The sequence below is a fragment of the Alternaria novae-zelandiae genome (genome assembly GCF_023758075.1).
Source record: "Alternaria novae-zelandiae strain BMP 2774 chromosome Unknown scaffold_1, whole genome shotgun sequence".
Lineage (NCBI taxonomy): Eukaryota > Fungi > Ascomycota > Dothideomycetes > Pleosporales > Pleosporaceae > Alternaria > Alternaria novae-zelandiae.
In genome coordinates, this window is record NW_026056961.1 from 973,153 (window position 1) to 986,524 (window position 13,372).

The 13,372-nt window shown below is 52.7% G+C and overlaps 4 protein-coding genes across 4 annotated transcripts; 1 reads left to right on the forward strand and 3 right to left on the reverse strand.

Moving 5' to 3' along the window:
• Positions 1-699: 699 nt before the first annotated feature.
• Positions 700-1,143, forward strand: J4E88_000298 (uncharacterized protein; the record flags this gene model as incomplete). Its single annotated transcript, XM_049393977.1, has 1 exon — positions 700-1,143. The coding sequence occupies one exon, from the start codon at positions 700-702 to the stop codon at positions 1,141-1,143; it is 444 nt and encodes a 147-aa protein (XP_049259806.1).
• Positions 1,144-3,809: 2,666 nt separating this feature from the next.
• Positions 3,810-5,511, reverse strand: J4E88_000299 (uncharacterized protein; the record flags this gene model as incomplete). Its single annotated transcript, XM_049393978.1, has 4 exons — positions 3,810-3,859; positions 3,918-5,171; positions 5,240-5,400; positions 5,504-5,511. The coding sequence occupies 4 exons, from the start codon at positions 5,509-5,511 to the stop codon at positions 3,810-3,812; spliced, it is 1,473 nt and encodes a 490-aa protein (XP_049259807.1).
• Positions 5,512-5,864: 353 nt separating this feature from the next.
• Positions 5,865-8,126, reverse strand: J4E88_000300 (uncharacterized protein; the record flags this gene model as incomplete). The annotated part of the gene is made up of 1 exon (XM_049393979.1): positions 5,865-8,126. One exon carries the CDS (start codon positions 8,124-8,126, stop codon positions 5,865-5,867), a length of 2,262 nt encoding a protein of 753 aa, XP_049259808.1.
• A 1,465-nt stretch (positions 8,127-9,591) lies between these two features.
• J4E88_000301 (uncharacterized protein) lies at positions 9,592-10,921 on the reverse strand (the record flags this gene model as incomplete). The annotated part of the gene is made up of 3 exons (XM_049393980.1): positions 9,592-10,010; positions 10,062-10,481; positions 10,534-10,921. 3 exons carry the CDS (start codon positions 10,919-10,921, stop codon positions 9,592-9,594), a joined length of 1,227 nt encoding a protein of 408 aa, XP_049259809.1.
• Positions 10,922-13,372: the final 2,451 nt, after the last annotated feature.

Consider the following 13,372-nt stretch of genomic DNA (forward strand, 5'->3'; position numbering starts at 1 on the left):
ACGCGCATCGTGAATCACTATAGCCGTCCAGGATTGTGTTATTGCTTCATTGAGTCGTTGCATCCAAAATTCGGGACGCGAAGATGACATCTTGGTTGAGGTAGGTATGCTTCCAAAAGCGAATGATCCGTGACTACCTCTCCACGTAGGTACCGGGTACTCATTGGAAGCTTGGTACCATCCCTGACGCGGACAGTTGAGGAAACCTTCTTCATTCCATGACAAGACGGAGTAAATGGCCTCTATCGACTCGATGAACCGATCGGCAATCTGATAGTGCTGTTACTGATCCGGCGCACAGGGGCTTCGTGTGTAGTCGAGTGTGTAGGCATCAATCATCCTCTCGCCCCTAGAACACACACAGTACAGCAGCTGAGGAGATATATTTCACGGATAATGTTGTAGAGAAGATCACTGAGGTGGAGTGAGGTTAAGGCATAATATGCGTAATCCTCAAAGGCATCCAAATTAGGCTAGTGCGCCATTCAGTCCTAACGCGGCGCGATTCCGCGTCTACAAACATTGACCAGCACAACACGACGGTACAACCACAGAGCGAAAAATATACTACACAACCCTTGCCCGAACCTGTAAACCCGAAGCGCAACTTCAGAATGGTAATTGAAGATCCTCTCGCCTTGGAAACTAACCCCATACTAACCCCCACAGACGCGCGACTCAACAGCAACCTACCTCCACATGCACTCGTCGCACCACGCCGACCTGCTCGAGCAATTCACCAATCTCACCTCCTCCCAACTCACCCCGGAAGACATCTACATCCCGCCGCACCTCCAACCCGTAAACCCCGAAGACGAAGACGACGTCGTCCCAGACCAACACGCCGCATTCGGCATCCAGCGAGCGACACAGACAAAGAAGGAGCCGACATGGCGGGATCTAGGTCTTGATGAACTACTGAGGAGAGGCCCTATGGTCGGCGGAAGCGGGAGTGGCAGCGGAACGGCGGTTGCGAGCGGTGGTGGGATTGTTGGGCAGGGAAGAGAGGAGCCGTTGAGGTTGGCTTTGGCCAGGCAGCCCGGTGCGAGGATGGGAGTTAGAGCGGGGAATGGGAGTGGTGAGAGTTCTGGGAGTGGGGGTAGTGGCGCGAGTGGTGCTGCTGGGAATGGATTGCCGCGATGAAGGGAGGCTACACACTGAAGGACAAGCACTGAAAATGGCGGCAAGACACATTCTTCAACTTTGCGAAACAAGTTACAGGCAGTGGGCAGGTGGTATTGGTGTCCTGACTAGAGCTGTGATATCGACATCTGAAGGCCGCTCCGACAGGGAACTTTGGCAACGGCTTCACAGCCTACTGCGATCGCCGATGAAGGCCATACGAAGTGGCACCGTTCATCACGTACCCAACACTACGGATGGCTTTATTGGGATTCACTGCGCGAGAAGGGTGGACATGAAACGAGCGTGGAAGACCAACTTATTCGCGTAGGGTCCAAGATTCGCGTTGTGTCTCTGGCTAAGGCGTGAACAATTCGCAAATGGATAGGACAAACTTCCATTCACAGGATTCAATACAGCATGATGAGATCACGGACATCATATATGGCACATTAACTGACGAAATGTGAACGATTTTCGAGAAATGCTTCACGCCATGTCTAGATGATGGTTTGATAATCAGACTCCTCTCAGCCCACCTGATACATTCGGACGCCCTCCTCTGTCCTTGTAGTATCAACGCTCACTTGCTGTGTACGCAGGCACATCAACCTACGTGCGCGCTCGCAGTACGCTTGCCATACAAACACCGCTTTGATCACGCACCACACATAGTGCCGCCAACGCATCCGACCGACACCTCCGTTGGCCTGAGGCATCTTCTCTCGAACGATTCTGCACATCAATGCCCGCGCTAGAGCCTCCCAGTTTGCGCATCGACCGCAGCCGTCTCCTACTGTGCCCTCAAGATCCCTGATACGGTCGCACACGAGCCGGTACATCTCAAAAGCATCTGTGTGCTTGGCTAGTGGTGCGTCAGGGCGCCCGAGAGACTTGAGATCGTTGAACCGAGGTTCAGCCGTTACGAGCTGGATTGGGTTGTGTCGCTTCATATAAGTAGGGTCTTTTGGTACCCCTTCCTTTCTCAACGACTGATAATGGAAGCGACGAGCAACGTTGATCATCATGATGGGCAAATCGTGGATCATGGCTGCTGCATTCCACTGGAACGGCATCGGCGCGGTAGTGGTGAGCAGTTCTCGAATCTGCAGGTTGATGATTCGAAACGTCTCCTTTGCCAGAGATGTTGGTATATGAAGGGCTAGAGAGAGGCCCTGGATGCCGACATCGTGTCGACCGTCGTCTGTGTTCTCTAGTTCATAGAGGAAGGGAATCTCAATCGGCTCGCGACACATGGGGCAAAGACATTTTTGCTTTCTTTTGAACCACACACTCAGACAAGAAAGGCAGAAGACATGTCCACATGGTGTCCGGATTGGTTCGACAATTTGTTCGAGGAAGGTCTTCCTGTATGCTCCCGGTAGTTGGCTGAGGAAGTCCAGATGTGTCTCGACGCCTGCACCGATGCTTCCATATTCTCGACCACAGACAAAGCACGTCGGCTCATCCCGTGGTGCTTCCGTGAGTGTAGAGACGGCGAGTACGCGGTCAACAACGTCTTGGTATGTGGCAGATGATGAGTCCATGTTCGGTTGAGGTCTATAGTTGTATAAACGCATTTAGACTACTGGGTAGCCCATTTATCCTCCATGGCTCTGCGTTGCCACCAACGAACAGGAGAGTTCCTGGTTGCATTGAATGATCGCAGAGGGAGTCCAGTAGCCACAGCCATTCACCTTCGAGCTATTTAGCCCAGGCGATGTGTGATGCTATGCATGTAAGCATTCAACCGGCACAGCTTTCACTTATTCGTGTATAGCTCGTATAACAGTGGTAACAGTGGGTGTACTTGGTATATAACATGTGAATGATGAGTGGAGACAAATCTGCTGCTCAGTCATCCGTCAGATCAATACACTCAACCCCCACTGGTACCTTATAAGTACTTGTTGGTTGTTTGTTTGGCATGACAGCAAACGAAGAATCACGTGGCTCGTTTGCGTCCTTGGCAGGGTCGGGAGGTGTCGTTGCGAAGTGTCGAAGCCGAGCAGCGCGTATCTCAGCTGCGGTAGGTGCAGGAGATGGTGTAACTTGATCTTCTGTATTTGGATTCGAAGGTAGCGTTGCAGACACTGGTAATAGATTAGCGCGTGGGGGAGGGCGCGACCAGTCAGGTAGGTCGACTGGTTCCCTTCCTATAAGACCTGCGTGAACACCCCTCATTGGCATGCTTGATATGCGCGATTCATTCTCCACTCGTCGGGGATTTTGAGAAGCTCTGGAGGGCACGGCCGCGCTCAGTGCTTCATCAAGCGACCAAGCAGGTACAGAGGCCCCGTGTACATCTCTGCCGGCTTCTCTCATTGCGAAGATGCTTTCGTATCTGCCACGATTTGAAGACGGTAAAGTGGAAGGCCTTTGTATTGGGGGTATCTTGGCGCCTTGATCTTGCATGCTTAGCCGCAAAGCTAACTGCAGCTCTTCGTCTTCTTCATCTGGGATATCGAATGGCAATGTGTTTGCTACACGATTTCGGAAAGGATCCGAAATGGGTGAATCGTTCTCCTGATCTGACGGCTCAGGCGAACCAAGATCGATGATGTGAGATGTCGTCGGCTGATTCAATGCAGGTTCTTGAGAGCGAGCGTTGGCTGGTAGAGAAAGCCCATCCTCATCTTCAGAGTCCGAGAGTGCAATATAATCGAAGATCTTTTGTGCTGTGGGCGTCATTTGCGTATCTTGAGACTTGGGCTTTGCAGCTGGTCCTCTGGATTTCCTGGGGGATGCACTGTATGTAGCCCGGGTAGCGGATATATCGTCTCTTTTGTTCGTACGTTTTCGCTTAGCTATGCCTGAGGCTTCGCCGTCTTCCCCAACTTCAGCTATTGGTCGCTTGCGTTTTGGCGTACGCTTTGGTGGTGCAGGGAGCGGTTCCAGTACGTCCGGCGGAAGAACTTTACGCAGCCAGTACTCGGGATATTCGCATTCGACACGATGCTCTGGGTCAAACAAGGTCTGCTTGTCTCCGTTCCAGCACCCTAAGCGCTCACCTTCGAAGTCGGCTCTGCTCAGGGTAGTGACGCCAAAGGGTGAAAAGGTAAGCTTACGTTCGAAAGTGCTCATGGTCAGTTCGTTGTCGTTCTTCTTCGCTTTTTGCTTTGTGAGCCTGATGCCGTGGACCAGTTCTTGCGATAGAGATGGATCTCTTGCTATCAGGCTTCGTGTCAGCAGCACAGGCCCAACCCAGTTCATGTATAAACGTCCCCATATGTTGAAGCGCTCGCTGGTAAGTGTAAGCAACTTCAGCTCCTGGATCGGGCGAAGATAGTCAAGGTTGAGGCGCGACTTGCTAAGTAAATCTGTGTCGCTGGTGACTTTCGGTTTGTAGTATTTCTGTAAGGTCTTGAAGTCTGGGAAGGCTGGCGGAATTTCGATAGCGCGCCCGCGAGCACTCCGCTCCAGGAACATGGCCAGCTCCACAGTCCACATGCCGCACTCCATCTGATCTCGACAGGCACAGAGCCGCCGACCGAGTCCTTGCTTGACTGCCTGCAAGGCTAGAGCCGGCCCACACTGTGGTAGACCTTTCACGTCGTAGTCCCCACCTACAAGCATAGCAAAGAGCACAAGTCCTTCTCGGTCTAGGCCATATTTCTCTTTCAGATCGTGTGCTCGTACAACGCTGGCGTATTTCCCATTCTTCTTGGTGTTCTCCTTGGACCTGTCTGTCGTGCCCTTTTCTTTCGCGACACGGTGATCGCGTAGCCAGAGGGTGCAGCCAAACATGATACAGTCAGAATCTTGCGACCAAACAGCGTCAACCATGCCCAGAATCTGCAGACGGGCGCATTCTGCCTCTGCTTCCCCCGGGGCCTCGTGGTATGGGATCCCAAAGTATTGAAGCATCTCCTTGAGCAAGCGCTGCTCTTCGTAGTTTATCCGTTGCCCACCTCGCTTTCCCCGCTTCCAGGGTCGACCGGGGCCATCGAACACAAATATAAGCTGAATGTTTAGGGTGAGGAGGCGGCAGATACGGTAGAACATGGCTTTCTCGATGCCTTGGTAGGCGTACTCGTTGGAGGCTGGTCCTGTCAGCAAGAGCAGACACGACAAGAGCAGACACGACAAGAGCAGACACGACACGTGTACTACTTACTCTCCCGTATGGTGTAGACTTGTTGCACCGTGAGGTTGTTGAAGCGCCAATCGGCCTCGTCGACAGCAATGCGGAGTGATCTGCCATGACGCCGGTGATGCTCTTCGGCGAGCTGCGCGACGGGTACGCTTTCTTCGTGCTTCTTAATCGTGTCCCATAACCTGTTCTGGTATCAGTAGGAGCTCAAATCCCAATTGGTCTGGAGGCGTACGCTGGAAGGCCCATGACGTGGGTGTGGGAAAGATGGGAGGTCGGCTAGCAGACCGTTGCATCCGTGGACGCGTCTTAGCGCGATTGGCGAGGATTGTATGGCAGGCTGGGGCAGCTGATGCTAGGTAGACGGTGGGCACATCTGCTATGTAGCGAGTCTCAGTTGGACATCGCACGCTGGTCCAGATGGCAGCAGCAGTCGTACCAATGGAATGTGGCGCGGTTGACCGTCGTCCAATCTCCTTATCGCTCCTTCCAAAGTTCCATTGCTCGACGCGAGAACACGTGATTTGCCTTTTCGGTCTAAGCGCCATTCGCGCATCCTCCAAGGCTCAATCCATCTCAGTACTCACTCTTTCACTTCATCTTGTCAAGTTGCGTATCATGGTCACGAAAATAGTACATTGTGGCTGGCTTATAGTTCACAGTCCACCTCGAACGCCCCTTCCAAATCATGCCACAGCTCACTCTCCAAAAAGACGCTCATGTCGCTAACCCGATCTTGCGCACTTTTGCGTCGCAGCTTCAACGCCTCTCCCAAGATATTCGCCGCCGAAAGGGCCATATCCGATTTTCTACCCAAAAACCATAACGCCTTAATACAAGCATCCGCGCGTTGAAAAGCATCCTCTCGATCTAGGTCTGACGGCAGCAGAGTATCTGACTCAAGCAACAGTACGCCTGCCTTGGCGAACGCGCGAATCAACACTACAGTCCATGGCTCCGTCAGCAGTGCGCCTTCGTTGACTGCGAAATGGAACTCGGACTGTGCGAATGATGCGTCTTCTCGCGGGCATGCACAGCTCGCTAGGTCTGACAGGACCCGGCATTGGTTCTCGCGGAATTTCGCGATGAAGGCACTGATGTTTCGTTGATGTGTCGCTTCCTCAAGTCCAAGCTCTGATTCGTCTACCACTTCCATCAAGTCCGCAAGAAGGAGAGTCGCAAGGTGCCAGTGTCCGGTGACGCATACGTACCATGATTGGACGCGCGGTGGAAGGCGGTCGTGGTTCTGTATGCAGTCTCGGACGAAGGGCGCATACAGCGCATCCCAGTGGTTACACACGTCCATTGCGGCACTGACAGCCTCTTCGACCTTCGCGCCTCGTGCGTTTCTTGTGAGAAGCGTCTGGATCCGACAGACTCTTCTGAACAGCAACACCTTGACTGGGGCTGCGTCACACAACGCAGCTGCGGCTTCATCGAATGAGCATGGCCATCTTGTGGGCGCATGTTCTGGATTCTGCTGTTGCCGAGAAAACAAGTAGTCGTCCCACAGTCCATCGTCTGTCGAGGAAGGTGTTGCCGCTTGTTGGGCCGAGTGCTCAATCTGCATACTTTCGCTCATGACTACATCGCTATCTTCATCCGACACCACCAGTGGTCGTTTGTGCATGGCTGCTGATAGCGTGTCGAACATGACACCGACCCAGAACAGGAGGTCCACTGTCGCACGATCAGCGTCTTCAAGACGCACAACGGGCGAGCGTCGTTGCCGTGCAGAGCGCCCTGATCCGGGGTTGCTATACCGCGCTTCTCTCGACATGGTCATGCGCGACCTCAACGAGTGAATGAGTCGAAGACCTGATTCAAGATGTACAGGAGGTCCGTCGGACTCAATAGCGAGATCCAATTTCGACATCAGATCTGCGCACTCATCGACGTCTTGATCGGTCGAAAGCATAGGGGTCTGTTCCATCGGGACTTCCGTGCAGGCGTCGGTCGCCAGTAGTTCGGTCTTTGAAAGAGCGTTCTGCTCGTCCTGAGCCCCTTCTGCCTCCACAGGCCGTTGTGTCAGGGCGAAAATGATCTGTGCAAGTACCACCCGGAAGGACTCCACTTCACCGGCTTTTTGCAGTGCGTTGCGGGCCTCATGCCACGCTGATATCTGCAGGGTACGATCAAAGTTCACGCCAGCCGGTGCGCATTCGTCCTCGATGCTATCAAAAACGCTACTGCCACCATCGGTCGAAGTGCTGTGGAACGGGTACTTCGTTCTGCTTCTGGGACTGGACTGTGCCCATTGTGAAGCGAAGGAAAAGACCGCCAAGTCTAGAGCTCTAGATGCTGCGCGGTCTTCCGTTTGAGTAAGCTTGCGCCCTCTGATGGCTGAGGCTAGCCTATCGAGGCGCACCACTCTGTGATAGATTCGATTCCAATCAGGCTTAGCGTTTGTGGCTAGTAGGTTATCCGATTTTGCACTGTAGGGACAGGTTCTTTCTGTGACCCAGCATGCAAGTGCGTTTTCGAAACTATCATGATAGATCCTCAGCAGGCTTTCAGTCAGATACGCATTGTTGCTTGATGAAAGAAGATCGCTGGCATATGATATCACTGGGTAAGGTTGCGCACCGTTTGAGATTGATGCTGAGGAGCTAGAGCGTCGCCGTTTGAGACTAGTACGAGCGATCGTTCCATCCGATATGGTAGAAGGCGGATTACTTGGGCTTATGCTGCTGGTGTCCTGACTCTCAGAGGGGCTGTCGCGTTCGCGCTTATCATCGCTGATCTCCGATGTTGTCTTCAGAGACGAGCCTCTGCCAGAGTCGCAACCGAGTATAGTCCAGCTTTCTTCGGCAAACCCTCCAGCGAGTTCTGGTTCATCTCCGGTCCCTTCTTTCTCGAATACTTGCGATGGTTCTTCAAAGAATGCGATTGTAGGATCGGTGGTGAACATGGATGAGCCACACGGAAAATCTCCAAACGTCACGCCCAGTTCCACGGGCGTAGTATGGGACAGAAGGTCATCGCCGTGCGGATGCCGGTCTTCTTTTAGTTTCACGGTTGCGCTGGATTGGCACGATAGGTTTGGCTTCTGTGCTCGGCTGGTCGAATTGCTTCTTGTGCGGCGCCTTTTCGCTGGCGGTGAAGTCGTCGACACTGGTTGCGAAGCTTGCGATACGCGTTGTGAGCGCAGCCATTCGAATGTGCAGCTCTTCTTTGTCTTCTCACAATTACCGCACGAAGCTAGCGGCCCATAAACATCTGACAGGTTAGCTTGCGCGTTAGGTACCATCGACGAAGGCGTGTCTTACCACTATAATGGAACACAGTAGGGGTTGCTCCAGATTTGCTCGTTTCTAAAAGAGTGTCTTCTAGAATTGCGGCGTCGCACGCTCTTTTCCCTTTTCGACATTGGTCGCAGCATCTGTTCTGTTTCCGACTCGTTTTGGACGGTTTGGTGGCTGCCATCGCCCCCGAAGATGGCGACGTCCAGGCATAATCGAGGAACGACTTTGGTTGCACGTCCACGAAATTCATGGCTGCTGCTCGGATTGTCAGTCGAAAAGAGGGAAAAGCACGAGAGGTCTGCTTATGCAAAGAGGCAAGTGCGTTGCTGATATGCACACCCCGCGTCGCCGGCTAGGACCCACATCCCAACACAGAAATGCGGGGAAAGCTAACGCGTGGCAGGGCACAACGATGCTCAACGCAAGCTCCAGTCCGGCTCATCACTGACGATTATGGATGCTGCACGGCCGTTTCTGTCGATCGAAGCTATTCCATCATATGTTCCTTGTCTTGAGTTGCCTGTTTCTCCCCAAAGGAAGCACTGCCTCTTCCATTGTAACGGCATCCAGACAGCTCACGGGACAGCTTGTACCGGACGCTCGGTCTCACCTAGGCACTATTCTCTGAGCCTGCAGCCATCCTTGTTATAATTGGTCCCTCGAATGGCGATCGGACTGTTCCGAAACTTTCGAGGCAGGCTACTTACGGAGAACGAGCATCGGATCGGCCCACACAGGCAGCCACGGACGGGTTTCAACGTCTCAGCCAGCACGAAAGACCGCTCGAATCGCAGTTCAAACGACAAGTTCTTTACATGTTCATGCGCCATATCCGTTCACGGCTTATCTCTCGCCCATATGCAACCCTGTATGGCACACATGACGCTAAAAAGATGTGGGGGTGTGATGTGCACTACACTCATAGCACAACTCAAGGTTTCTCGACCCAACATTACGGTTTTGACGTTTCTCAAAGAGTGAACCAAGAGAGCAAGGAGATCGGCCGGTCCTCAGGGTGCAATTTGACGCGAGTTTCAATATGAAGACAATGACGATCACGTCCATCCGGCCGAATCCGACAAAACAAAACGGACCGACTGCATAAGCAGAGTCACCCAACATGACATACGATCAAGCCTCCAAGGCTTTGTAGATCTGCGTCTCAACGTCGAACCACAATCCAAGCACTTTGGGATCGCCAAACGGCAGGATCTGACTGCAAACAATCCCGCCGACTCCCTTCTCTCTGTCACACCACCACCAGCAGTTCGGGAGCCCAGCCCAGAACCCAGTACTCTTGGACCGACCAGTCGGGCCTCCGTTGGACAGCATGAACGTCAGACCCCAGCCTTGAGGAGGCTTACCCTCCACTGGGTATATGTCTGGAATAGCGTTTGTGAGGTCAGGCTTGGCCGCTGGGATTCCCTGACGACCAAAGTCGGGGAACTGTGATATCTGATTCGTGAACATGAGGTCTACCGTCTCTTTCTTGAGAAGTTGGACGCCGGTCTTGGCCGACTTGCCGTCGTTGAGGAGCGTTGCGATGATTTCTTAAACTCTGTCAGTGGTGTCGTATACATGTTGCTTTATGGGCAACTTACGCGCATAGTCGGATGGTGTTGCGAAAGCACCTGCGCCTCCGCTGTTCAGAATGCCGCCAATCTCGTTGCTCGAAGCTTTCAAGGGCTTGAGGAGTAGATGGTCTCGCTCGACCAAGCTGCCATCTTGGTTCCGTTGATGCATGGACGCCAGCCGCTTCTTCATATCCTCGTTGGGGAACATGGTTATGTTCTTCAATCCTAGCGGCTCGTAGATGTTCTTGAGGCAGTAGTCGTTCAGCGACATGCCAGTCTTGCGTTCGAGTGCCAGGCCAGCGAAGTCGATGTTTACGCCGTACTGCCAGCCCTCGCCCGGTTGAAAGGTCAGCGGCTGAAGTATGTCCTTGACGTCCCCAGAGAACTCATCAAACCCGTCCAATACGGCACACAGAGATTCGTTGAAGAACGTGTAGCCGAAGCCAGCTGTGGGTCATGATTAGTGAGAGGATTCAATTTTGCGAAGACAGCCTCGTACCGGTATGCGTCAAGAGCATTCTCAGTGTTATCTTCCTCTTCTTGTCCACCAGGCTACCGTCCTTTTGCAATACTTTCGTCTCTTTCAGCTCCGGAACCAATCTCTCTATCTCGTCTCCATCATCCAAATGTAGCTGTCCTTGCTCAACTAGCTGCATGCAAGCCAGCCCGGCGATCATCTTAGTGCAAGATGCGATCCAAAACACGTTGTCGAGAGTCATGTTCTCGTTGCTTGCGACACCACGTTGGCCAGCGGCGTGCGCAAAGAGTTCTTCGCCATCTTTCCCTACAACAACGACGCTAGTTCCTGGGATAGATGTCTTCGGATCCGCGCAGGCTGCATCAACGGTCTGCTTCAGGTTTTGGACGATTTCAGTGGGCAGCGGCATGGTGAGATATTATAGCGATACGGGTTCACAATAAAAAGGCTTCGCGCGTTCAATAATACGGTAGGAGCTGTCGATATGTACTTTTGGTACATCTATATACCGGTACATGATCTGCGGCACCGGGCGTGCGGGCGTGCGGGGTGATTGCCATTCGGTGTCGACATCGGGTACTGCCCCTCACGTCGCACATCGTGATGAACTCTTGTGACAAGCTTGCATTGAAACTCTAACCAGACCACCAGCCATGGAGATCACCCTCAATGCTTCATGCATCGGCCAAAACGAAAGCGATGTACGCTCTCGGCGGGTGCGGGCTACAACGCGCGATGACAGCTAGCGTGCTGAGATGGAGCTCGGCCGAGGCTTCTGCAAGCATCCAAGCGTACGTCTGCGACGTGTCTGCTTTCGCAGATCTGGAGTTGTACTATACTACCATCTCTAGGTAGGTCGCGCCGAAGACTTGAGTGCTCGCCGCGTTTGTCTAGCAGCGCTTAGCTGGCCGTTACCAAATGGTTGCTCAATCTGTCTCGCCCAGGTGATCACGAGTTACCACTACTACTGCGTCTATTCCAGCCCGAACTGACCTCAATACTTGAGTATGCAGACTATCCTGTTTCCACGAGGTGGAACTGTGGTTTGATCATGAGTTGCATTTCCTACTCTGTGTACTTCCCAGGATATGCCCACATCGAATGTCTTCGCCATGAACAGTGTAGAAGCAGTCCGCCTCTTCATGACCCTTTAAGTAGTGCGTAGACGATCCATGTCATTCGCGGAGTCCATCATGGCCCCCTTTGCCTCCATAGCGATACAAGTCAGGTCGTGCGCGAGTGCTGAGTCCTTTCTTCCACATTTCCAGACCTGTCGCTATCTATTCCTAAGCGCATATCGATCTCAGTCATCCTTTCCTGCATGACGGACACACGGTTTTTGTAATTGTACATGAATTCGAAGACAACTAGAAAAATGTTCAGGCAAGTAGCGATTGCCAATGATACGAAAGGGCGTACAGCCATGGGCCCGCCAGGAGTAAGTACGCCCGAGGCAGCGAAAGCACTATACAATGTACAACCAGTACATATTGTAGGAGGAACAGCGCTCAAGTATGGATGAGTGAAGGGGTCGGCGAAGGTTGTGACATTCGGGGAACCCAACGTCGAGACATTGTGAGTCCTATGAGGTCCTAACTCTTCTTGATCTTCTGTATCGCCTGTCTCTATATCTTTGAATACATGCCATCCCATGCAGAGGACGAAACCCGCCAGTTTGAGGATAATGGCTAGCATGATACCAAATCGAATCGGAAGGATCGTTGTCCAGACTGTTGATCCAGAGTTCATGCGATGCATGTTCGCTCCATAAGCTACGATGAACAGAGCGAGGAGAACTAGCGATAGACCAAGTTTCTGGGCATAGCGCCACGGATAGCGTTGTATAATGCTTCTCCAGAATCTTTCCTCGTTGATCATCCCGGAAACGTCAACTATTGCTGGATCTAACTCGACCGCACGTCGAAAATGTGTATCTTTAAAGAAGTACCAGCCCATGCAAGCGCCGATACCAATATAGACTAGTATCGTACCCAGAACGCCGGCGAGAATGTTTGAGCAACCGATGGCCTTACCCGGATAAGGGTCCATCGTCCAGTAATCAAACGAGTGAGAGAATGTAAGACCTCCAAGAAGAACTGCGTATAGGCCGGGTATGTAAAGGTACCGCCACGGTATGTTGTTGTGGACCTCGAGCGTTATGCGGTTTGATGGTAAGGTGTCTTTCATGATCGGATGTGCGATTCGTTGTAGTTGAAATGATCCTTTGGTGAATTCAAGCACTTAGAGAACCTGGGCATTAGTAGTGCGTTTGTAAGGAGGTGCCGAGATACCGGGACGCCTGTATGAGATCTCCTTCATACGTCATCTGACTCCTCGAAGAGTACGCGCGCCTATGAAGGATGCAGCTTGGATAAAGGCGGCAAGGCGGCAATGCGGCAACATGACATCGCGAGAACAGAGGAGATCAGGCGACTGATATTCGGGTAGGTCGGTCCTTTGCGAAGGTGAAGTCGTTATTGGCCTCGGGTGGTGCAGGCGCTGCAGGCTCGGCGCATTCCAGATGGCCGCATGTCGCAATATTCGAGACAGAACCACGACCCCAACTGCAAAACTTTTCCTAGATCATGGTACATGCTTGCTCATTGGCCCTCAGCCCATACCGCCAGACGTATAGGTGCGCGTACAGTCATCGAAGGTTTGGTGGTCGCACAACGATCTCGAGATAGCGATGGGCGCCCCATCTGGCAGCGCCAAGCTAAGTAACACCCAGTTGGCAGGTACAAAGCCACAAAGCCCGTGGAGCGCGACCAAGTCACTAGATCACTAGTTATGTGCGTTCGCGTCTTCTGTCACTACGTACATTTACGACCTTACTCCGTTACAGCTCGACACTGCGAAA